Source organism: Taudactylus pleione, unplaced genomic scaffold (genome assembly GCF_031769625.1).
Source record: "Taudactylus pleione unplaced genomic scaffold, aTauple2 ptg000395l, whole genome shotgun sequence".
NCBI classification, from domain to species: Eukaryota; Metazoa; Chordata; class Amphibia; order Anura; family Myobatrachidae; genus Taudactylus; species Taudactylus pleione.
Window position 1 is genome coordinate 6,401,778 of NW_028284796.1, and position 26,772 is coordinate 6,428,549.

The 26,772-nt window shown below is 44.9% G+C and overlaps 1 protein-coding gene across 2 annotated transcripts in view; it reads left to right on the forward strand.

The window, feature by feature from the left end:
• RHBDD1 (rhomboid domain containing 1) overlaps positions 1-26,772 on the forward strand; it is a 136,664-nt gene that overhangs the window by 56,630 nt on the left and 53,262 nt on the right. For both annotated transcript variants that reach the window (XR_015869736.1, XM_088446283.1), the window contains exons 5-6: positions 9,847-9,932; positions 11,954-12,007. Coding sequence is in view for 1 of the 2 variants with exons in the window: in XM_088446283.1 (XP_088302409.1) it covers positions 9,847-9,932; positions 11,954-12,007 (140 nt within the window). In the remaining variant the exon portion in view is untranslated. The remainder of the gene's footprint in view (positions 1-9,846; positions 9,933-11,953; positions 12,008-26,772) is intronic.

Below are 26,772 nucleotides of genomic sequence, written 5' to 3' on the forward strand. Positions count from 1 at the left end.
TGATCTAATCAAAAATGTTTTTAATTTGAGTTCCAAAAGGAAATCAGAGACCAAACTTTTATTTATGCACAAGAAATTAAAATTTTAAAAAACAAACAAACAATATAAATAACTCAAACTGCTTACACCCACTTCTCAATGAGAGAAGAATCATTTGACCGGGAGTCTCCTGAGCCACTCAGCCATTCAAAAGCAGTTATACAATGCTAGCTGTGACGTGATTGTCTGGCAGTGAAGGGAGTTTCTATGGATTCCCTGCTTTGATCACACATTAATAGAGATCCACTGAATTGCTACAGATGTGTGGGAAAAACAATTACCTTTGCAACCCAGGTCCATTTATGTCTATGGCACATTCTTTTCAGTACTCTATTAATTTCAGTGCAACTGTGTAGCACATAACTCCATTAAAATGAAGGAAAGCAATATATGGGACATAGGCCCTCATTCAGACCCACTCGCAAGCGGGCGCACGTACGTTAGGCGTACGTACAAAATTATTTAAATTCAATGGCTCGCTCGTATTTTCGTTCGCATCTAAAATTCCTCCCTAAACTCAGGCGACCCCTCCTCTAACTAACGAGCGTGCGAAATAGCGAGCATACATCCCCGAAATGGCTTGAAGGGAACGCACGCACAAGTGAAACCGGAAGTGGCCTTGTCAGATGTCGATTACCTGCTCCTTTATTCTGCCTACCTCCCTCAATCGTATCATGCCAATCAATGTATCAATTAGCTTAATTTTTTTTTTTTTTTTCAACACAATGCAAGAAACTTTACTCTTGTCCGTGTTTGTGTTTACCCGCAGAATACGTACGGATGGAACATTCGCTTTTATTGTTCAAAAAACATGTGAACCACAATTAAACAATTGTTCTATTGCTGTGGATCCCCGCATATTTTCCGGGGTTCATTTCTTTATTTAAATTTGCAAACGCATGTCACTGCATCAAGCCTATCATAACTCTCCAGAGATTTCTGGCCCTGTTGAACACATGACTCATACACTAACCAATAAAATTGCTCCTGTTAATTTCCAAAATACATTAGCCAATCAGAAATTTTTGCCACACTTTATCAAAAATGTTTTGTATGAAAAACTCCATTGCCATCATGAGAGCCTCCGCATTCACCAGGTGCGAGCTGCTGGTGCTTACGGAGGTGATGGATAGGCGGGTCACCAGCCAGCCTCCATCCATCACCAACCGGCAGAAGCGCTCCGCGTATGCGGAGGCACGGTCCCGCCTGCGGTCGTTGGGTTCACGCCGCAACATCGGGCAGCTGGAGCGCAGGTGGTCAGACCTGCAACGGCGAACGCCCCGCTTGCTGGCATGCTTTCGCATGCAGATCCTTGAAAGTAAGTGTTATGTATTGTGGTTTTCATGTTTGTGTTTGTGGGGCAAACTGCGTGTGCATGTTTTCCTGTCTGTCCTATTAATTATTTGTCCTCCTATCTGCGTGTGCATGTTTTCCTGTCTGTCCTATTAATTATTTGTCCTCATATCTGCGTGTGCATGTTTTCCTGTCTGTCCTATTAATTATTTGTCCTCATATCAGCGTGTGCTTGTTTTCCCTCTATTTCTGTTTTTTTCATTCTACTCCTTTTTGCATGTTTTTTGTTGCTGGTTTTTTTTTTTTTATTTCGGCCCCGGATTTGCCCAGAAACTAACCTCAATTTGTTTGACATATTTTAGGAGGACAGCCAAGACTACGCCGTCACCGTCCGGCCAGACGGCGTTCCCGGCCACTATCCCCAACCCCCAGCCAACACTCCACCCCAAATATTTCCCCTATACCCCACTCCTTCCCAGCCTTCCAAGACCCTCTCCCGGAACTGTCGGGCCTCCTTCCCCTCCGTCCCACTTCCCCCTCTCCTCCACCCACCCCTCTTCCAATTACCCCCTCCCCGGAGTCCATCATTACCCCTCCCCGTTCTTTGGGGAATGAAGGCTCCTCCGAGGAGGAACATGGAGGGACTTCTGGAGCTCCCGTTTTGGCTCCCGGTATGTTTTTCTTTCTCATTTTTTTTAACCACAAACTGTTTGTATGTAATCATGTGTCGTGCCTTTATTCGTGCTTGTTTGGTTTACTTTTGGTGATTTAGCAGTTTGCCTTTACCTCTTCCTGCTGATTTCAACATACACATATCACACCTGTGTGAATTTGTACATAGGCCTTGTATTTTTGGCAGCACCCCCATTTGGGTTTGTTTGTTTTTTTTTCGGTTTAGGAGTGATTTCGTTGTGTTTTTGTTTTTTTAATGTGGATTCCCTATTGTTTTATTAATCCACACACTTTTCTCACCCACAGAGGAACAGAGGCGTCGACAAGAGGTGGACGATTGTGTTGGCCAGATGCGCCAACATGTCATTGGCATTCTTGTGGTCCTTGACCGGCTGTCTGGCATCCTTCGCCAGTAGGTTTTTTTGTTTTTTTTCGTTTTGTAAATAAATTTTCTAGTTCTAATATACGTTCTGGCTCATTCTTTTTTTCAAAAACAAAAATAGTTTTCCCTGACATAAGTAGACTGTTCCTGCAAGGATTTCCCTTTTTTAAAAGTTAGATTGTGTTTTGTATTTGTATGTTAAACAGCCACAAGAAACACATAACAGTAACAATGTCATTTCCCTTTTTGGGTGTAGTGTCAATTAGATATTTCGACATTTTACAAGTTCCTAGTTGGTGTGCAAGCTGCTTAGGCCAATCTTCAAAATCCAAAGGTTTGGACAGGCTTCCTTTTGGTGTGGTTTGGGAACCTGCAAACATATTTCAGTTTACATCAACTGGTGTCAGTACTGGATTACCCCTTAGTCAAATGTAAGGTGTGTTAACCTGGTTACACTTCCTGTTAACGTCCAAAAAAAGGAAGACCATTTCACTCTCCAAACATTTATTCACAACATAAATGAGAAATCAAAGTGGTCAGTCCCCAAAAAAAAAAACAGTGATAATCTCAAATACAACACATACAAATAAAATATTTAATTAAAAAAAACAATCAAGAACTGGTTGACGAAGGACCATGCCAACATGATTCCACAAACATGGCGTTGCGATATGGGTTCCAGAATATATGGCCAAAATCACCAGATCCAGGTTTGGTAAGGGTAGCAGGAAGTAGTGAGCTTTGGAGTGGCAAAGATTATGTGAACAAACAGAAGATGGTGAAAAAAAAATAAATAAATTAGATGTTCGCAAACAAACACAAACACATTAGGTATAAACACTGTAGTTTGGGTCAAACTTACCTAAAAAATCTGGCCACCACATCATCGCGTATGGCCCCCCCACATACTGACCTCCGACCAACCTCGGGGGGGCCATCCTCAGGTAAGGCATCCTCTGGCTGCATTGGGACACCACTCCTTATGGCGATGTTGTGAAATATCCCACACAGGACCACAATTTTCGACACCATATCCGGCAAATACATGAGCTCGCCACCAGAGCGGTGGAGGCATCTGAATCGGCCTTTTAAAAGGCCGATACAGCGCTCCACCACTTGCCTGGTGGCTGTAAGTGCGGAATTATACTCACTTTGTGGGCCTGGTGTGGGAGCCAAATAAGGAGTGAGCAGCCAGGACATGCAAGGGTATCCACTGTCTCCTGTGAAAAATAAGAGACAACATCAGGAACACTGTGTATCAAGCTTAACATTGTTATGTACTAAAGGTCTCCACTTACCCAGAGGCCACGCATCACCAGCTTGTAGGTTGGTTAATTTCTGCCATATCCCTGATTGCCGGATGACGAAGGAGTCATGTGCACTTCCTGGTAACTTAGCATTCAGGGACAGGATCTGGAGGGAGGCATCACATACCACCATTACATTCAGGGAGTGATAGTGTTTCCTGTTTCTAAATATTGCCTCCAGCCGTGCTGGAGGCTGAAGTGGTATGTGAGTACCATCCACAACCCCTATGATGTGTGGGAAGCCAGCTATTTGATAAAAATTGGCCTTGGCCACACTAAGGGCACCCATATCCAAAGGCATTTGAATAAAATGATGGAGGTGCTTGAAAAGTGCCTCCATCACTGCCCTCAGGATCCGGGAAAAGGAGGATTGGGAGATGCCCGCCACTATTCCCACCGTTGTTTGAAACGATCCTGAGGCACAGAAATGTAACACCGCCATAAATTGCGTCAGTGGTGGTATTGCTGTTGGACTGTCAATTTGCCACTCAAGATCACTTTCTATTAATGAGAGAGTGTCTATGATGATTTTGGGAGGTAGACGGTAGCGTCTTAAAACCTCATCATCGGGCATTCCAAAAAGGGTGACACGTGTTCGAAATATCTGGGGCCTTGCATGCCTACGATGCCTACGCCTGGGATGAGATTGAGGTTGGTCGGCTTCCGGGAGCATGGCCAGAACAATCCGCCCCAGATCAACCTGAAATTCAAAAATTTCAAAGTAAGGCTTTTGACCCACCCCAAAACTATATTAAAACAACTTAGCTTGATGATACCATCCATTGCTGCTTACATGCCGGGGTATTGTCATGATACGTCCAAACTGAAAATAAACAACAAAATTACTTGACACATTTCACTCTGTGCATTTTTGTTGATACATTTTGTGCTAGACCAAAGTTCAAATATGCCAAACACCCATTTAGCAAAACCGCAAAGCGACATTTAACACAGTACATCAAAACGGGTAGAAATGTAGGCTCAAAAAGCGAAAGCTAAACCATCAAAAAGTTAGAATGATTATTAAGCTGTTTAAAATGCGCTAATTAGTTCACTAATACAAGTCACAAGAGTAACTACTAAAAATGTGCTAATTAGTTCGCTAATACAAGTCACAAGAGTAACTACTAAAAATGCGCTAATTAGTTCGCTAATACAAGATAAAAAATGGACTTACCAAGAGCAAATATCTAAGATGCAAAATCAAAAGGTCTTTGGGGTCGAAAATAAACAAAATCTAAAATAGAATAAATTAGGTATCCAAAAATTACAAAATATACGAAACAATGAAAAAACAATTGAACAAAAGTTAGACTTCACAAAACTTACCAAATCAACAAACGAGGTCCCAAAAATATAAACCAACAAAGATAACGGAAAAAAAAACGCAAATCTAACCAACAAACGAATCTCCAACCTCCAACTCCTTTCTACGCAATCAATAAACTCCAGCCAAGATAACCTCCAACAATCCAAAAACGCCACCTCGACTTGAGACGCACCAAGCCATAAATAGTGTTTCGTTTCCCGCACAAATTAAGGAGGGACCATAGGGCCGCACAATCAATGATGCGGCCGCAAAATAAGGACGCATGTATAAATACGTCACGAAAACACATTCAAATTCTGGTGTATTTCTTGTTTGGACCTCAGACATGGCGACAGACCAGGGAAAAAATGCACAAGAGTCAAGCGGTAAGTCTTTCATGCATTTTCTATCAACGATTAATTTGAAACATAAGATTAGGCAAGTTGTGATTTTGTGAATTCTGTAAATTTACACAAATAGGTGAGGAGGATGACATGGAAGAGGCTGCTGGGCCCAGTATTCCGGCCAAAGCGGGCAAAAAAAAAAGGCAGCCACATTTCACAAGAAAGGAGATGGAGGTTTTGATCCAGAAGTGTGTGGACATCCTGCCACAGGCAGACAGGAATATGAGTCTAAGCCAGAAGTGGAGAATGTGGGAAGAGGTAGCCGTTGCTGTCAATAGAGTGGGTGATTATGTCCGTCTAGCCCGGGATGTCAAACGGCGGTAAGTAAACCCTTGCCCCCCCTAAAAACAAACCCCATTTTAAACCAAAGGATAATGGCTTCCATTTTTCCCCACAGATGGGGCGACTTCAAATATCGCCTAAAGCAAAAACTCGCGGACAGGGCTAGGCATGCAAGGGGGACAGGTGGGGGTCCCACCCCTGTGTCATTGGAGTTGACGGATTTAGAAGAGCTGGCACAGGGGTGTGTGCAGCCTGTGGAGGTGTTTGGCGTGTCCAACATGGATACGGACATGCCAGACTTTGTGGCTCCTCATGTTGGCCCAGGTAAGTATTGTGATGTCACCAACTCTGAAATGCTATTGTGCCAATATGTAGATTCTAATGTGACTCTTTTCTCATTTTTCCAACAGAGACACAGGCGGATGAGTCTGCTCCAGAGGGAAGCCTTGGCCGCAGAATTTCTGCTGGCTCTGCAGGGGAGGAACCAGTACATCCGGCTGAGGACCCTGCAGAAGCCAGTCCAGGGCGTGCCCCCTCGCAGGCAGTGGGCCTCCTCACAGAACTCAATTTCAAATCGGATTTCCATACGGAGATTCTGCAGAGGATGGACGCCAGTCTGATACGGGTGGCTGAGGCCCTGGAGCAAAATGCTGCGGCCAACGTGACCATTGGTCAGGCCCTGGCGGAAAATACCAGGGCCAACATCCGCATCGCCGATGCCCTGGAGCAGCTCGTTCGCCAGCACATGGTGGAGCCGACCTCCCTTCCTGCCGGAACATCAGGATCCTCCACCTCTGGCACAACATCAGCCAATCCTCCAAATGTGCCTAGCCCTGTGCCTAGTCCAGAGGCCACAACATCTGCCTCTGGACAGGCCAGCCCGATGGCATCCCGGACCCGGTCTGGCGCCCACCCTCCCCCATCCAAACGGGCGAAAAAACGGTGACAGCAATGGCGACTTTTCCCACACTCCTTCTGTGCTTGGCTCATATTCCTTTCTGGTCAAAACTTCCCTCTCCTTTCTTGTGAAATGTTTTTAATTTATTTTTGTACGTTTATGTTATCAGTTATTGTTTATTTATTTTTGATAAAAAGTATCTTTGGCCGAAAAAAAAAAAAAAAAATATTATGCCAATTGGTTTGTGTTTAAACAATAAATTTATGAAAAAAATCTGACATTGTATTGTGACATTATTGTACAAATGGGTTACATTTAATCCTGGCCCTAAAGGCAAAAAAGGACACAAAAAACCATTTCATTTGTATAAAAAAAAGGCCTCTTGAAGGAACGTTTAAAAAATCACATAACGATGCAAATTCCACATTAAAAAAAAAAAGGGGAGCTAATTAAAACATGATGACATTTTTGTCACAATAGGCCATAAACAACAAATTGAGGCCAAAAAAACCCCCCAAAAATGTACACCAATTGATTGTGTAATCCTGACATTAGCAGGTATGATTTCCACCTGCGTACGGTTTTGTGCTATCCCAATAAACTGCTTTCCAAACACATACCAAGCCGGTTTTCAATACAACACTAATTGCTTTTGTGACCAGCCGCGATTAATCGCTGCAACATCATGGAGTCCCGGGACGGAGGAGAAGGCCATCGCCAATGTGGTCGAGTAATCCAGACCCTAAACTGTGCGAGCATTTTGAAGGGAAAGAGGATGTTCCAGTGACGTATGTGACGGTCCGAACACATTTGACGTTCGCATCTGCTAATGTATGTACGCCCCAAAAACGCCTCGCCACGCCTGCGTTTTTCCATCTCCACCCCCGTCAACACCCAAAAACGCCCTGTTCTGTCAATCACATTTGACATGTCACTTCCTGTACGCTATTTTAGGAACGAGAGAAAAAAAGCTCGCAATCTGCCGTACGCACATGCGCAGTGTAACACCGACGCATGCGTGGTTAGTCAACATCGGAACGCAACGAGCGTACTGCTGTTTGCGAGTGGCTCTGAATGAGGGCCATAGGGCCTGATTCAGAGCTGTACGCAAATCCAATAGTTTGCATAAAACGCAAATTGCTCCCGATCAGTGTATGCGCACGATCTGTGCTAAAGATGTGCTGATCAGTGGGCCTAACTCAGCAATAATCGCTATTGCAATCGCAATAGCGATTACGCACGCAGTCTAACTGCGAAGATATGCTAATGATTGCAGTCATAATGCCATACGCAGCCTAACATAAGGACACCCACTTTATCTTACACACATCTGTAATACTTAGCAAGACTGCGAAACCATCGTTAACATTGAGTACTATCGGAGCCTCACGCACACTTGCACAAGGTCTTACCTTACTCAGGAATTGCTAACCTCATCGCACGCAGTGAAAGCCCAAGCTGCATATGGAATTGCAGTGGCTAATTTATAATTAATTATATTAATAATTTATGCCATGCCCAGTTATTAATTTATTTAATATTTTAATTCGTTATTTATAAGCGCAACACCAACACATTCTTCTTTTGCTTGTCTGAGACTACCTACGTAATCTTGTTTTTTTGGGTTCCTCACAGACCCTTAGGTGTGTGCAGCTATTTTACATTTACATATCTTTTTATAGAAACTAACTAGCGCCAAGCTGACCTATATTTTTACCAGTGGCTAATTTATGCACGCCCCTGCAAAGGCGTTCAAACGCACTGGCATGCCTGCGTTCTGCCGTCCACCCCCGTCACCCCCCCTAAATGGTACTTCATATCAATCACTATGCGATAGGTTTGCATTGTCACTGCGACCGCAGTCCCTGTCCCAGTGGAGTCTTCGTACGCACGCAATGCATGCGCAGAATGCAAGTCAGCCAATTGCGTGCGTAATCGCAGTGCCGATCGGTAATGAATCAGGCCCAGTGTATGCAACAACGGTTGCAGTGCCCCCTGCGTTGCAGCATGATTGGCATGCTGTGGCGTTTGTAGGCACGGAAATGGCAGTGACAGCAAGCGTCCCATAAAGCGCCATGGCCAGTGTCTGCATCTTTCGACGCAGCTTCACTGGCCCCAGCTGCGTGAATTTCTCGGCCATCCTGAGCAACTGGGGTTACTCAGATGTCCGATGTTCACGCAAATGATCTGATGGCTGCATCCTCGGGTGCAGCAGCACATCACACAAGCTGGCTGGAGGCAACTATTTACACAAGACACCTCCTACGGCATTACCACGTTATTGCACAGTCGCTGCGTACTAAGTCGCAGTGGCTGTACAATACTGTACAACTCACTGAGGCCCAACTCACTCAGGACATCAATGAACTTAAAAAGTGTAGTGACCTGCTTTAAATGCACAGTAATGGAACAAGCACAGGGCCTGATTCAGAGCCGCTCGGAAGCGGCCGCTCGTTCGCTCCGAGCGATGTTCGCACATCTGCGCATGTGTATGAGTCGTAATGCGCATGCGCCAACCAGTCATTGCGGTCAGAAATCGTGCGCTCGCAAATCAGCGAGGGCCTGCTAATTTGAGTGACAGAATGAGGCGTTTGTGGTTGTAACAGGGGAAGATGCTTGAAAACGGGGAGGGGAGATCCGAATGCAAGCGTGCCTAACGGTCAAAACGGGCGTTTTAAGGGTGTATCATAATTAACAAAGCAGCGTCATCGGCCACGTCACTTGGTTGTCTCTTAGCGTGAACTGCTCGCAGTGATTGCGGGAAGTAAAACCTACCACAAGCACTGCGAGCAGTTCAGACGCCTTTCGATGTACTCGATTAATCTAATAAATAGCGGAGATGACGTATGATGCGAACGGCCAGGGGGCGTCTTTACAAAATAGCGAGTGCATGTTTCATTCGCTCGCTCAGACATAGAGGCGTCAACAGACCGCAAAGAGCGAGCGCTCAATTTAAGTAGCTGGCCCCTTTTTCTGAACGACCGTTCGCAAATAGTGTCCGGCTCTGAATCAGGCCCACTATTCAAAAAGCCTGAACTCAAATGTGTGTGGACACATAGCTTCAAATGGGTTTTATTTTTACATACGTTTGCATACATTAAACTTGTTTTAAAAATGCCCTCTGAAGCAGCATTTGAAGCATGTCACTGGGCTGACCGTATATTATGCATATGTAAAATGTTTTATTACATAATAAACAATGTACAGTATCTTGTCTTGACAAAATACAAATATTGAAACAAGTGTTCCTTGTCTGCCAGGACTTCCTTCATTGGGCACCTTTCCGGGATTTTGGTTGGCCTGTTATTCGTACACGGGCCTCTGGGGCAGATTCTGACAGCTGCAGGTAATGACACCATTATGCTAACAGTTGAAAGATGAGTAAAGATTCACATTTCAAAGGCAATAATCTTTTATAAGCCACACCTGTGAGTTTAATGACTTACTTATGTGAGTTTAATTATGTAGTTGTCATTCATCACAAGCCATTTGTAGTAATATTAATATTTTACTTCTCCAATAGTGAATACAGAGCATACTTTATAGCATATACAAAGTGATTGGCATGGTACATCAATAATAAAAAGGGACAATAAAACTGAACAAGGCTTAGAGAGTATAATGAGTTTAAGTGCAGATAAATCAATGTCTACAGGCAAAGAGAACTGTGCTGAGAGTGTTTCATTCAGTCAGTGATGAGAGACATATGGCTTGCAATACTTTGTCATTCTCTGTTTTACACATTAAACAAACTAGTTGTGTATGGATAATTCAGTGTAACTGAGCACTAGAAAGACGTGTACTCTAATAATACATAGCTGAATATTAAATTATTTGGCTGTCCTTAATTCCCCTTTTTCCATATACTACAATACAAACGTAAACATTGTAGTAGTTCTCTAATACCCCTTTTACACCAGAGCTAAAACCCGGGTTATTGCAGGGTTAACCCGGGCAGCTCCCTGGTGTAAAAGGAGAGAGGGTTGGATCGCCGGGTCGAGTGACCCGGCAATCCAACCCAGGTAAATAGCAGGGTTTAACACGGGCGTAGCCCGTGAAACACTGCTGTGAGAACAGCGCACTCCGGGTCACGATGACCTGGAGTGTGCTGCAAGCCGGCCGTTTGGTCTGGCTTCAGTGGCGCTTGGAGATTATGCCATCTCCAAGCGACCACTTACACGCCGGAAAAGCCGGGTCTATGCAGACCCGACTGCGGTGTGAGCGGCGCCAACTCGGGAATATCCCGAGTCGGCGCCAGCTAAATTCCAGGTCTGATCCAGATAGGAACTCCTCTGTTCCAACTCCGGGTCAGACCCGGAATTTCGGTGGAAAAGGGATATAACTGTATATGCCCTTACACACTTTTAAGCTGCCCAAACAAACAGTGAAGACTTGTTTAGTTTTACCCTCATGTGTGAACCCAGTACAACCAGCAATCCAATGCTGATCTGAACTGGAGTAAACCAGAGTTTCCACATGACTGCCAGTGTGTGAGGACTTTGGCCTACCACACTAAATGGGCCTCAAGTTATTCAGTCACTGACCTAAGAGTAGGGGTGGGCAATAAGTTGCCCCCAGCTGTTGTAGAACTACACATCCCAGCATGCCCTGCCACCATTTTCCTATTCGGCCATGCTTAAACTTTTGTAAGGCATGCTGGGATGTGTAGTTCAACAACAGCTGGAGGGCCGCTTATTGCCCACCCCTGCCTTATACCCCTTTCACACTGTCATCAAATAACCTGGGTTACTGCACATGAACGCCATGCAACCCGGGTTAGTGCACAGTTTGAAGGGGCCCAGTTGAAACTACCCGGGTCGAGCGACCCAGCTTTATAACCTGGGTAACAAGCAGGGTTGAACACGAGTTCAACCTGGTTCGTGGTGCGGTTAACAGGTATCCTGGGTCGGATCCCGTTCACTGCATAGGGAGAGCCGGCGCTTGGAGATAATCTCATCTCCTTCTAAAGCATGTTTGTCACTTTTGGCCTTCCTTAATGCCTCTCGTAACTTAGACCTCACTCCACCAGTGTATCTAATTGACATTTGGCTTATCTAATGTTAAATTACCAGAGGATAATGCCTTTATGCTTCATTTCCTATTCATACTAATTGTATACCGTATGTAGAGTTAGGATGACCTGAGACTTTGCTCACGAGCTCCCAGCATGTTCATACTTATTATGGCAAAGTTACGATGCAGACCAGGCTTTGTTGTCACAGAGAAAGAACACCTGCTGATGAGAATACTTTTTTCTAAGCCTATTCTGTTCGCATGAAATTTTCAGTGTGCACTAAACCATCCCAATATTGTCGCCACCATATGGTTCTATGTGTGTATAATATGTACATTATTATTCCTGTTTAGCACCTTTCTTTACTGGTGGCCGTCCAGCAAGACATAGAAACTACAGCTATGATGGTAGGCACTTTTACAAACCTATTATTCTTTACATGGTGAATACTTGATTATTTTTACTTTTCACTGTAACTGCATTTAATATCTTGTGTTATGCTACTAATAAGGTGAAAAAATAAGGCTGTGTTCTCTTAATATTTGTCTAATATCTGCAGCAGATGAGATCAGGTGATTAAGGGAAGCAAAATGTATAGAACTAGAGACTCAACCAAGTAAATATATATATGTACCATATATTTGTTTATGAACAGATATTTACATAGCACACTCATCACACTGCACTTTAATCATTCACATAAGGTTGGTCACACACTAGAATTTTTTTTGTTTTTTGTCAGAAGACAATTAAAATATATGTGAAATGTACTGCAGTTTAATGTCTCAATGTACTCTGAAACCAAATCATAGAAAAAGTAAACAATTGGAGGTAAAAAAGAAAAGAGAGAATAGAATCATGTTGTTTTAAAACTTTGTGACTGATTTTATATATACAGTATATACATATTATAAGGGCACAGTCGTGCCCTTATATTAAGGCTGAATCGAAAAATAAATGTAATTCTTCATAGAGAATTCCGGAGGGGGGGCATGGTGTTTAAGGGGCTACACCTCAAAAGCTATAGGAAGTACCGAGCTGAAATTTGGCATAGACAGGCAGAACTGCCAAATTTCAGGGCAAAAAAATTAAAAGTGAAGTTTTGGGAGTAATCTAAAGTTCCAACTGTCAGTTTTTTCTGACACTCTTAGTTAGGACCACTTTTCTATTGTTCTCTGTGGGGGATTTTTGGGAAGGCACAACTCAGGGTAGGAGGCAAATTTAGACTTCTGGTTTGTTTTATTAGGTAGCTCTTGTTCCAGAGTAGGGCCTTTTGGGGTTTAGGTAATTGAGATAGTTACAGTTTTTAAACTATTACCTCACAATTGCGCCATTATAGAGATAGGAAGCAGGTGTACTCACTGTTGCTTGTCTTGGGTGCACCAAGATAGCTGCCTTTGCGGGCGTAGGAAGGGGGCGGAAGCGCTGGCGGGGACATGGCTATGGATCCGAGAGGTACCAGTCTTTGGCAGCCATTCTGCCAAGTTCGGCAGCGGAGCCCATTTCAAAAATAGCACCTCAGCGCCATTTTTTAAGTTCAAAGATGACTGCCACAAGCCAATCACGGCTTGCGACGTCATCGCCCCGCTCCATTGGCTGGCTTATATAAGCCAGCGTGAGGAGGTGGCATGGCAGTCCAACGGCGGAGAGGCAGCAATCAAGAGCTGCCGAAGAAAGAAGTCCTAGTGGGCGGCAGCAATGCAAAAGAGCTGACACAGGCTGCTGCCCACTAGGTGAAGACGCCAGAAAAGAACTGACACAGGCTGCCGCCCACTGGGTGAAGAGGACACTAGAAGCCCTAGGGAGGTGGCAGCCGCGCAAAAGAGCTAATTGGCTGCCACCCCCTAGGTGAAGATGCCAAAGCCCTGGCGGGTTGGCGCCCGCCAGGCGAGGAAGCCGAAGTCCTGGGGTGGTGGCGGCCATGAAAAAGAGCTTAAAGGACGCCGGCCTGCAGGTGAAGGTGCAGCTAAATAAATTTTCAAAAATTGGTGTACTGTGTTAATATTTCTTCTACAGGTATACTACAGGTACCAGTGGGCCCTAAATTGCCCATTTCCTGGTACTTGTGGTTCTCCAAGTACCAGCATGCGAGGGAGGCTGCTGGGACCTATAGTTTACCCACAAAAGACAATATTATTTAAAATACACCACAATACACAATCAACCCGGCAACCACCACCCAGGGGTGCTGGGGATAGCCCCGGGCTATCAGCCTAGGCCTGGGGTGCCCTGGAGAGGGGGACCCCTTTAATGGGGGGGTCCCCAGCTCCCCAGAGATCCCTGGCCTGTGTTGACTAGCGGTCACGGTTGATGCTTCAGCTGGGGGACCCGGTGAAAGGGCTCCCCTGGCTGTGGCATTAGCCCCCTGCTAGAAAAAGTCTGGTGCTGGTTCTGGACAATACAGGGGGACCCTACATAGTTTGTCCCCTGTGTTTTGGCAACCAGGACTGGTTCTGCTTAGCCCGGTGCTGGTTGTGTTAAATACAGGGGACCTCTATGTAATTTTTCCCCTGTATTTTCACAACCAGGACTGGCAGTGAAGAGCCTGGGGCTGGTTGTGCTTTAGAGGGAGGTGGTCACTTTACATAACCCGGCACCCACCGCCCAGGGGTGCCGTGGACAGCCCCGGGCTATCAGTCCAGGCCTGGGGTGCCCTGGAGAGGGGGACCGCTTTTTTGCGTGGGTCCTCTGCTCTACAGGGATCCTCGCCCTGGCTTGACTAGCGGTCAGGGTTAATGCTTCAGCCGGGGGACCCGGTGGAAGGTTTCCCCTGGCTGTGGCATTATTCCCCCGCTAGAAAGAGCTTGGTGCTGGCTATGGATAATACAGGGGACCCCGTATGCTTTTTGTCCCCTCTATTTCCAGGACCAGCTCAGCTGAGCCCAGTGTTTGTTATGCAAAATACAGGGGACTCCTATATCTTTTGTCCACTGTATTTTGACAACCAGGGCAGGCTCTAAAAAGCCCAGTGCTGGTTGTGCTAAATTCAGGGGACCCCCTATGCTCTTTTGTCCCCTGTTTTTTCACAACCTGGACTAGCAGTGAAAAGCCCGGGGCTGGTTGCGCTTTGGGTGGGGGGGGGGTCATGTTCTTTTTTTTCTTTTTTACACAAACAGTATTCAATTTTTAACATAGATGCATATATAGATCTAACTGATACATCCATGCATCTGTGTCTTATTGATTTTTTTTTCTCAGATACATGCCCAGCGTCAGAGAGCATCTCTGTTGCCCGCTGATGCCCTTGTGCACTGCTCCACTGCTGCCACTGCTCCGGACCCCCACTGCTGTCGCTGCCTTGCACTCCTACAGCCTGCCCCAGCAGCTGCCTTTCCCTGTGCACCCCCAAAACACCTCCTCTGTGCCAGCCTTCCTCCACCTTCGCTATTGTACCATTTTGTTGCCCTTCTCCCCTGCAGGTGGCCCGGTTTGCTCCTCTAAACCCTGGTAGTTAATACATTTTTAAAAATTAATGAAATTCCATAGACAAAAAACCTTACGGTTTCACATGTCTCATTAAGGCTTCTTAGACATGATCTGAAATTTCACAAAACCTATTGAATTTCTGCCACTCAAATTTAAAAAAGCAATGAAATTCCGATCATATAGGCTGACACCTAAATGGACGTGTTCCTTGCGCAATACAGATATGGTATACCATCACACCCTGTGGTTAACTGCAGATTCAGAACTCTCACAGTGAGATTGCTGTCACTCACAAAATGGTAATGAGACACTGAGTAAAGCCCCTTACACACTTTTATCAGCCTCTTACAGGTGCAAGTACTAATTAGCCTGTTCTCAGGCTAAAGACCTGAAAACCCAAAATGGGCCTAATGGATGGAGCCAGCCCTCACTCTCCATCCCACCCATCACCCCTCTCACAGATCACGTCACAGCACTCATCATCCAACACACCACCCATCACCTCTCTCCCTGCACAGCACAGATCACAGCACCCATCACCCCTCTCCCAGCACAGCACCCTGGCCCTCACCCAGCACAATGGCACCCCTCCCCTGACCGTGCACCCCTATCCCAGCACAGCACCCTCCCTCACACAACACACCTCACCTAGCACCGTGGCCCTCACCCAGCACAGCATGGTGTCAGCACCCACCCTCACCCAACACTCCTATTCCAGCGGAACACCTCTTTCCCAGCAGTGAGCACCACAACACCCTGGCCCTTTCCCAGTTACAGACTTACTTTACTTGAGTGCAGCCTACAGAGCCGCCCGACTCGAGGTACAGCAGACTCACTTTTCCCGACTCTGCTGTGTGTGGTGATTGCTGGAGGCAGAGCCCGAAGCCGGGAGGTGTGAATCACTACTCCAAGCTCTGCAAAGGCCTATGGGAGGAGCTGCTGCGGGTGTAGCAGCCCTCCCGCTGCCATTTACTTATAGTTCTGAAGTAACCTCTTCCCATGCGCAGAAGCTCATTCTGATCACGGTAGCTGCCGCCGTCCCAGTGTATGCTGCCCAGAGCTGGCCCACCACTAGCCACCGTTTAGGTGCCCAACCCCGCATACCACCGCCGACTGTTCCACCACTGCCAGCTCACTGTTTGCTTCTGCTGGGCCCGATTGGAGCTCTCAGTTGAGCTCCAATTGTGGACGCTGCTAAATGGCAGTAGCAACTGCCAGAGTCTCTGCCCAGCTGGCATCAGGTGCCCCTGCTGTGCCTCCCCCAAAACATCTGCCATCCCTAGGGGGGCTAGGATGCCCCTAGTCATTTGCTTAGTTTTCCTAGGGCCAGCTCTGAATGGATGTGTTCCTTGCACAATATAGATATGGTAGGCTGTGGGTAACTGCAGATTCAGCACTCTTCATGGATTGAGATTGCTGTCACTCACAAAAATGTGGAGGCGTCTAATTTACAGATTTGTGTGCTCACTGGAATACACACATGCAGTATATGTAACTGAAGTTCTACACCGCTAGAAAACACCCCGCCCCCCCCCCCCCCCCTTCCACGCCGCTCTGTCTTCTCTCCTTTATAAATGGATCTGGAGCTGCCAGCATAGCTGCTCTCACTTTAATCATGTTGTTACTATATATTTAGTATATCAACATTCTAGTGCCAACCTTTTCAGTTAGAATGTTGACATGTTCATAATGACAACATTATGCATGCCTACATTATATACATATGAGCATTGATATCCTCAGTTTCGACATGCAAAATGTCCACATTATGTTAGTGTCTAGATTGTGACCATGTCAACATTCTGAATGTCGATTTCAGACCAATGTCAACAATCTGGTGCCAACATTCTGAATATCTGGTATACCACACCCATGTTCTCAAACTAGCAATTGTATAAAAAATCTTTTATTGATTTTTGTAAATGTAAAGTTTACTAGTATATACATATAATCTCTCTGTCTCTCTCATTCATATATATATATATATATATATATATACTGAATATATGAGTCCTGATAAAAATTCTAACAAACAATTAAAACGTTGACCATGACCAGCGGAGACTCCGTGTCTTTATATTTATTTACTACTTGAGTGCCGCCTATACCTTTGTTTACTTTATATATATATATATGTATATATATTATAGCAAAAGACAGCGGCACTCAGGGACTTTCAACAAGATTAATAGTTTTACTTCGACAAATCACGTATAAATCGACCGTTTCCGGGCACACACGCCCCTTTGTCAAGGTGAGTACAGTAAATATAAAGAAGTGCTTACCTTAAATAAGGAGAACTCCTGCCTTGTGAATGCGGCTGGACACTGCCCAGGACGCGCAACACGGTGGCCGGGTCCTGCAAAGATGACGTCATCGCGACAGGGTTGACCGGTAGTCATAGCAACCAGGACACCCTGCTAGATGCGGCTTGGTTGTCCTGCCAGAAAATGAATAAGTGCTAACAGTAAAGAAAAAGGACCTAGTGCACAAGGAGAGTGAAATAAGAATAAAGTGATAGTTAAAATAAGACAAGATGTACAATACATCTGGTTTAAAACGCATCTTGGAAACACACTGGGAAGCATGCTACAAAATACAGATACCCTGCTCAGAGAACTACAGAGACAGAAATCTTTTAAGGACACAAAACGGCAAAATGGGGATGCAGAGCACATATTGCATGAAAAATCAGAATGGACTATAGAGGCAAGTCACTATCTACAAAGGTGAAGATGCCTCTAAGCTGTCGTTTGCCAGGATGATTGAAAAATTGATGTATGAACGGTGTCAGTATCTCGGAGAAAAGTCCGGAGCTTGGTTCAGTCTTCTTAGTTGAATATGGAATGCATAAATTCCGGGCTGGTTAGTTGAACACATTCCAAGTGATCTTCTTGTTGAGGCCGTGTGGGCTAATGGTGTTGAGATGAAAAATCCACCAAGCCTCTTTCCGCAGGAGATTGTCTGCCCTGTCACCACCTCTAAGGGTTTTGGGTACCTGGGCAATGGCCATTTGTCTCCACATGGTAAGGGAGTTTTTTTTCTCGGCAAAATGCCTGGCTACAGGTTGATCCGAAAGTCTGCCAGACAGGGCCGCTTTGATGGCCGACCGATGGAGGGCCATGCGGTCCCTCATAGTTCTCGTAGTTTTACCCACATAAAGAAGTCCGCAGGGGCATGAGATTAGATACAATATATAGGTGGAAGTGCATGCCATGACGTGTTTAATCCTGTGATTGCGGTCTGAGTGGGGATGCTTAAATGTGGAACTGACTATCATCTTGCAGCAGGTGGTACAGTTTAGACACTTGTAGCATCCCGGAGGTTTGGACAGTAATGAGGAAGAAGGAGCATTGTTAGTGGAAAAGAAGTTGGTGATGTCAGTGTGCACTACTCAGTCATTGATGTTCCTGCCCCTGGTGAAACAAGCCATAGGTCTTTTGTTCCTGAAAGAAGGTAAACTTTTGTCTGTAGAGACAATGGGCCAAAGGGCTCTGGTTGCTTTCTGGATGACTCTGCAGGAGGCGGAATATTTGCTCTTCCAAGGTATAATCCTCTTGGAGTCTCTGGGTCTAGGATGGAGTAGGGACTCCCTGGACATGGTCAAAACCTCAAACTTTTGCCTATGCAATAATACCCTCTCTGGAGGAATTTGTCCACCATCTTGTCTAATTCCTGGTTCAATGAGGATCCATCATTTGTAATCCTCGCCACCCTAATCATCTGGGATTTGGGTAGTCCTGTCTTGAGAGCCTTTGGATGATGGCTGTTGGCTTTAAGGAGGGTGTTCCTATCCATCGACTTAGAGTAGACTCTTGTCTGGATGGTACCATTTGTGATGGAGACTTGGACGTCCAGAAGTTCAGAGAGTGTGGACTACATTGAAAAGTCAATTTACTGGGAGAATCCCTGGAGTTGATGACATCCATCAGATGTAAAAAAGTATCTTCACCTCCGGACCAGAGCATGAACAGGTCATCAATGAAGCGTGCAAACGCTACTATGTGCCTGGCAGTGTTTGGATCTGCAAAAAACATGTGGCGTTCCTCCCTAAACATGAAAACATTGGCATATGAGGGTGCCACATTACTCCCCATAGCACAACCAGTCTTCTGCAGGAAGAACTTGCCATCGAACAGAAAGTAATTTGTGGTTATAGTAAGTTCCAGAAGGTGTAAAAATAATTGTTGGTTTAGAGACGTCATCTTCACTGACTCCAGAAACGACCTCATGGCTCCCAATCCCTCGCTGTGTGGCATACAGGTGTAGAGGCTACACACGTCCATAACACAGATGATGGTGTTGTCGAGGATGGTGCCGACCCTTTCTACTGATAGAAGAAAGCTGGTAGTGTCTTTTAAACGTTGTCCGGCACTCCCCTCCAAATTCGGGCCAGCTTGCTCCCGGTGCCCTCCTTTGGGGTACGAATCCCCCACAATATAAGAATGCAATATATATATATATATATATATATCTTGGGTAATTAGCTTAGTTGAGAGGTCAGTGGAGCAGTGAGTGGGTGCACAATAAAGATGCACATTTACTGTCTCTTACAGGCATATACACGGCTTCCTGGCCTTCACACAAAGTCTCTCTTGTGGACCTACCTGTCTGGCTTGCAGATCTGGACACTGGCCTCCTGGACTGACTTCCACAAAGTCACACAAACAGTCCCAGAGATTTGCAGTCTTCCCTGCCTGACTACAGGTCTGGACACCGACCAAGCTTGGCATGCTGCCACAGTCCCACTTGGACTCTCCTCTGGCAGCCTGACTGATCTGTCTCAGTCCTCCCTGGACGTCTTTTTTCAGGCTGGTTGGTGTCTAGTTTCTTACCGCTATCGCACGGCAAAACATAGTGGGCATACTAATGTTTTGCTAGCGATTGCGGGATTTGCATACTTTCACTGCGTACGGCTGTGGACGGCTGAGTGCGTCCTTGTATTAGCGAGCGGGTCTGAATCCACTGGGCAGCATCTAGGTGTTCTCACATTTCCTATTTCTACCCTGTGTGGGCAGGCCCCTCCAGCCCCACACAAAATACATGTCTCACTATCGCCACCTAGCATGATATTGCCACACATCCCCCTCCCCAGCTTACAACCCCTGGGTTGAGCGATTTGGGATGAGGCATTTTTATGGCGAAGATCCTCTTCACTTTTTACATCAGGGCACTTCACCACATCCACAAGTATCACCCAAACTTGTCTGTTATCTGGTGGTCTCAACATCCAAGTTCCTGGGTCTCTTCTTTTTTTTTTTTACTTTTATGTCACTTTATCGATTTGTATAAATCGCTCAGCAATTGCTTAATACATTTAACGTCTGCAACAAATTCCTCCTGAAGCTTGACATTCTCTATAGCCGTATTCTTCTTTTTTTAGCTTTATTTCCTCACATCAGACAACCACAAGTGAGGACCTTCATACTGCACACTTTTTACTATGTCTGGAATCAAGGAATCAGCCTCAGAGTCTGCAACTCTCCCCAATAAGTCATATTTTCTCAATTACGCTTTATTTTCACCACATTGACTAACAGAGCAAGTTCATTCAGTGAAAGACGCAATGAGCTTTGAATGACTACACCGTGGTACAGTGTTGACTAAGACACTGTTGTCAGAAGCAGACCTTTTCTTAGACTCTTCTATTTCAGACAAACTTATTCTTGGTTTCATCTTAACAGAATAAATGTTTCTCTTGCTTAAACCACTTACTGGCACACCAATTGGACCACTTCTGCTTGAAACTTCTCTAACTTTCAGCCTTGATTCACTGTATTGGTTACTAGCATGCTTCATTGGTAGCTCATCCTCTTTCAAGGAGCTACCATCATCCTGAAAATCACCAGCATCATAATTTTCAGACCTTGGCTTTATATTATCAGAGGACGCCACTCTCAGGTTTTGGACTCGTAACATACTCAAATGTTTATTCCATAGATCAACAAACTTTATCTCATGGGTTTGATGGCTATCTTCCACTTCAATAATGCTCATATCTCTTGAATCTTCTTGGACATCTCTTCATTATGCACGGAAAATATGGCGAACAACTTCAACATGTTCAATCAACACAGATTCAAATTCACCCTCCACATAGATGTTTGATCTCAGCTTCAGTTTAGCTGGTTTACCTGCTTCAAGCCTTGTAGTGTGAGACAACTTTACTTCCTCACAGACAAATTCAGCTGCATTGCAAATTCCATCTTGGTTGCATAAAGACACTTTTTCAAATACAGGAGTATAACTCTTCACAAGACTGTCAATATTAAATTTCTTGAAGACACTGTTTTCCACTGCAAACTTGTGTGACTTGGTCACATTCACATCACTTTGATTACATGGAGACACCGCAATCTCATCCTTGAGAACCATCAATATCTCTGTAGTTTTTTGTACATCTTGTGCCTTTTCCTCAAGGGACAAACAATCATCATCTGTATTTGTCGGCTTCTCAGCACCAATTTTAGACACAGCTTTATTATCTGAAACTGTAACCCTTTGGGAAGACTTCACTTCTTCAGACATAATGGGAAGTTGAGTGTCCCTGTAAGGTATCTCATTCACTTTTGAAACATCATCTTTTAGGGAATTTCCCAGCTTTGATACATCGGTCCCATCTTGCACTCGGGTACATTTAATGAAGACATCTCCATTGTCCCACTGCTGCTGAAGGATATCCTACTTTGTTCAAACAATTCACTGTTTGCTGTTCATTATACAAGTCACTTTGCATTTCTAGCATATCACTCTTCATGCCAGCCTTTGCATGATCAACCAGTAGTAACTATTTCTGTCCCACTAGGTTCAGCAAAGACATTGGATGCCGTTTTGGGACCAGAATCCAATTTCTTGTTCTCCAACTTCTTTTCTTCTTCTGATTTTCCCAATTCCAAGTGACATTTATCTTTAGTTGCAGAAAGCTGCTCTTCCAGCTGGGTAATTTTTCCCATAGCGCTTTCCAACTAGTTCACAGACTGTAGAAGATTGCACTCCATGGGCGGGATGTAATAGAGATTGAGTCTGCCGAAGGTGCGGGATGCAGACTGATCTTGATTGTTTTTTTTTAAAGTTGCAGTCATTTACAAGGCAAAGCCAGTTCGGCTTTGCCTTGTAAATGACTACAGCTTTAAAAAAACGATCGAGATCAGTCTGCATCCCGCACCTTCGGCAGACTCAATCTCTATTACATCCCGCCCATGGAGTGCAATCTTCTACAGTCTGTGAACTAGTTGGAAAGCGCTATGGGAAAAATTACCCAGCTGGAAGAGCTACCTGAGCCCCTACTCCCCATGTATTTTTCTCACCCTCTCACAGCAGTGCCATCAACCATCACTCCCCATATGTATATATTTCCCCCTCCCCCATAGTAGTATCATCATCTCCCTGAGCCCCTATTCCCGATATGTCTTTGTCTTCCCTTCCCATAGTAGTGCCGTCAGCCCCCACTCCCCAAATGTATCTTCCTCCCCTATTCCAGCTCTTACTTTTATCCTGTGTGGTGGAGCCAGGTCTGTCAGCAGCTCCGCGGGTGTTGTCTGGCTTCTCCTCTGCACTCTGCAGTAGCTCGCGTCAGCCTCACAGGCAGAAAGTGAAAGTGAAACTAAAAACACTTCCTACCTGTGTGAGTGCACTGCTGCAGCAGCCTCTCTCCTGCTGACTGGGTCACTTGAAGCTTCGGGCCCTTGGGCAACTGCCCAACAAGCCCAATAGAAGAGATGGCCCTGCCTCATGCCCCTGACATACCTGGTGCCTGGATCCGGTCTCAAATTGAACATCGTGATGGTTCCGATGTTTGAAAACACAAATTTTTTTATTAAACCATTTGGATAAGTTAAAATGGATGTTCCTCACCTAATTCACTCAAAAAAAACCTGACAATTTTGGAGCGGTTTTTAGAAAAAAAAAATCGTCAGTTAAGTGGATAAAAAGAGGATAATTAATTGTGCAACTTCTCAAAAATTTCCCCATGCATCAACTTCTTTTCAGCTGAACGTTTCTCTAAGCCACTTATCTGCACATAATAATATGACAGTCTCTCATGCATAACTGTGTTCTTATGGTATTCCATGCTGACATAGGCCCTCATTCAGAGCCACTCGCAAACAGCAGTACGCTCGTTGCGTTCCGATGTTGAATAACCGCGCATGCGTCGGTGTAACACTGCGCATGTGCGTACGGCAGATTGCGAGTTTTTTGGGTCTCGTTCGTCAAATAGCGTACAGGAAGTGACATGTCAAATGTGATTGACAGAACAGGGCGTTTTTGGGTGTTGACGGGGATGGAGATGGAAAAACGCAGGCGTGGCGAGGCGTTTTTGGGGCGTACATACATTAGCAAATGCGAGCGTAAAATGTATTCGGATCGACTCATACGTCACTGGATGATCCTCTTTCCCTTCAAAATGCTCGCACAGCTTAGGGTCTGGATTACTCGACCACATTGGCGATGGCCTTCTCCTCCGTCCCGGGACTCCACGATGTTGTTGCGATTAATCGCGGGAGGGCTGAAAAGCAATTAGTGTTGGATTGAAAACCGGCTTGGTATGTGTTTTGAAATCAGTTTTTTGGATAGCACAAAACCGTACGCAGGTGGAACTCAGAGCTGCTAATGTCAGGATGACACAATCAATTTGCGTACATTTGTGGGGGTTTATTTTGCCCTCAATTTGGTGGTTAGGGCCTATTGTAACAATAATGTCATCATGTTTTAATTTTCGCACCATTTTATTTTTACCTCTTGAATTTGCCTCGTTATATGATTTTTTAAACGTTCCTTAAAGAGCCCATTTCTTTTTTTTTAATTTTTCTTGTTTTTTGCCAGTTTTTGCCTTTTGGTCCAGGATTAAATGTAACCCATTTGTACAATAATTTCACAATCCAATGTCAGATTTTTTGTTTCAATTTAGTGCTCAAACAAAAAAATAAAAAGTTAAAATATTGGGGACATCTTTTTTTGCCAAAGATATGTCCCAAAATCAAACAAATTGGCCCAACATAACTGTTGACATAAACATACATCCAAAATTTAAAAACATTTCACAAGAAAGGAGAGGGAAGTTTTGACCAGAAAGGAATATGAGCCAAGCACAGAAGGATTGTGGGAAAAGTCACCATTGCTGTCACCGTTTTTTCACCCGTTTGGATGGGGGAGGGAGGGCGCCAGACCGGGTCCGGGATGTCATCGGGCTGGCCTGTCCAGAGGCAGATGTTGTGGCCTCTGGACTAGGCACAGGGCTAGGCACATTTGGAGGATTGGCTGATGTTGTGCCAGAGGTGGAGGATCCTGATGTTCCGGCAGGAAGGGAGGTCGGCTCCACCATGTGCTGGCGAACGAGCTGCTCCAGGGCATTGGCGATGCGGATGTTGGCCCTGGTATTTTCCGCCAGGGCCTGATCAATGGTCACGTTGGCCGCAGCATTTTGCTCCAGGGCCTCAGCCACCCGTACCAGACTGGCGTCCATCCTCTGCAGAATCTCCGTATGGAAATCCGATTTGAAATTGAGTTCTGTGAGGAGGGACACTGCCTGCGAGGGGGATTGCCCTGGACTGGCTTCTGCAGGGTCCTCAGCCGGATGTACTGGTTCCTCCCCTGCAGAGCCAGCAGAAATTCGGCGGCCAAGGCTCCCCTCTGGAGCAGACTCATCCGCCTGTGTCTCTGTTAGGAAAAAAGAGAAAAGCCTCACATTAGAATCTACATATTGGCACAATAACATTTCAGAGTTGATGACATCAAAAGATTTACCTGGGACAACATGAGGAGCCGCAAAGTCTGGCATGTCCGTATCCATGTTGGACACGCCAAACACCTCCACAGGCTGCACACACCCCTGTGCCAGCTCTTCTAAATCCGTCAACTCCAATGACACAGGGGTGGGACCCCCACCTGTCCCCCTTGCATGCCTAGCCCTGTCCGCGAGTTTTTGCTTTAGGCGATATTTGAAGTCGCCCCATCTGTGGGAAAAAATGGAAGCCATTATCCTTTTGTTTAAAATGGTGTTTGTTTTTAGGGGGGGCAAGTGTTTACTTACCGCCGTTTGACATCCCGGGCTAGACGGACATAATCACCCACCCTATTGACAGCAACGGCTACCTCTTCCCACATTCTCCCCTTCTGGCTTAGACTCATATTCCTGTCTGCCTGTGGCAGGATGTCCACACACTTCTGTATCAAAACCTCCATCTCCTTTCTTGTGAAATGTGGCTGCCTTTTTTTTTTGGCAGCTTTGGCCGGAATACTGGGCCCAGCAGCCTCTTCCATGTCATCCTCCTCACCTATTTGTGTAAATATTCAGATTTCACAAAATCACAACTTGCCCAATCTTATGTTTCAAATTAATCATTGATACAAAATGCATGAAAGACTTACCGCCTGACTCTTGGGCATTGTTTCCCTGGTCTGTCGCCATGTCTGAGGTCCAAACAAGAAATACACCAGAATTTTAATGTGTTTTCGTGACGTATTTATGCATGCGTCCTTATTTTGCGGCCGCATCATTGATTGTGCGTTCCTATGATCCCTCCTTAATTTGTGTGGGAAACGAAACACTATTTATGGCTTGGTGTGTCTCGAGTCGAGGTGGCGTTTTTGGATTGTTGGAGGTTACCTTGGCTGGAGTGTATTGTTTGCGTATAAAGGAGTTGGCGGTTGGAGATTATTTTTTGTGGTAGATTTGCGATTTTATTTTCCGTTCTCTTTTTTGCTTTTTATTTTTTGGACCTCGTTTCTTGATTTGGTAAGTTTTGTGAAGTCTAACTTTTGATCAATTGTTGTTTCATTGTGTTTCTTCGTTTTTTAAAATTTTGGATCCCTATTTTCATCTATTTTAGCTTTTGATTAATTTCGGACCCAAAGACCTTTTGATTTGGACTCTTATATATTTGCTCTTGGTAAGTCCATTTTTTATCTTGTATTTGCGAACTAATTAGCGCATTTTTACTACTTACTATTGTGACTTGTATTTGCGAACTAATTAGCGCATTTTTACTACTTACTATTGTGACTTGTATTTGCGAACTAATTAGCGCATTTTTACTACTTACTATTGTGACTTGTATTTGCGAACTAATTAGCGCATTTTTACTACTTACTATTGTGACTTGTATTTGCGAACTAATTAGCGCATTTTTACTACTTACTATTGTGACTTGTATTTGCGAACTAATTAGCGCATTTTAAAATGCTTATTAATCAGTTTTATATTTTTGAGGTTGCCCTTTCGCTTTTTGTGCAAACATTTCAACCCATTTTGATGTACTGTGTGCAATGTCGTTTTGCACTTTTGCCAAATGTGTGTTTCGCATATTTTAAGTTTGGTCTAGCACAAAATTTAGAAACAAAAATGCACAGAGTGAAATTTGTAAAATAATTTTTGTGATTAATTTCAGTTTGGACGTATCATGACAATACCCCGGCATGTAAGCAGCAATGGATGGTATCATCAAGCTAAGTTGTTTTGAATTTTCTTTTGGGGTGGGTCCAAAGCCTTACATTCCAATCTTGCCATTTCAGGTTGATCTAGGGCGGATTGTTCTGGCCATGCTCCCGGAAGCCGACCAACCTCAATCTCGTCCCAGGCGTAGGCATCGTAGGCGTGCAAGGCCCCAGATATTTCGAACACGTGTCACCCTTTTTGGAATGCCCGATGATGAGGTTTTAAGACGCTACCGTCTTCCTCCCAAAATCATCATAGACACTCTCTCATTAATAGAGAGTGATCTTGAGCGGCAAATTGACAGTCCTACAG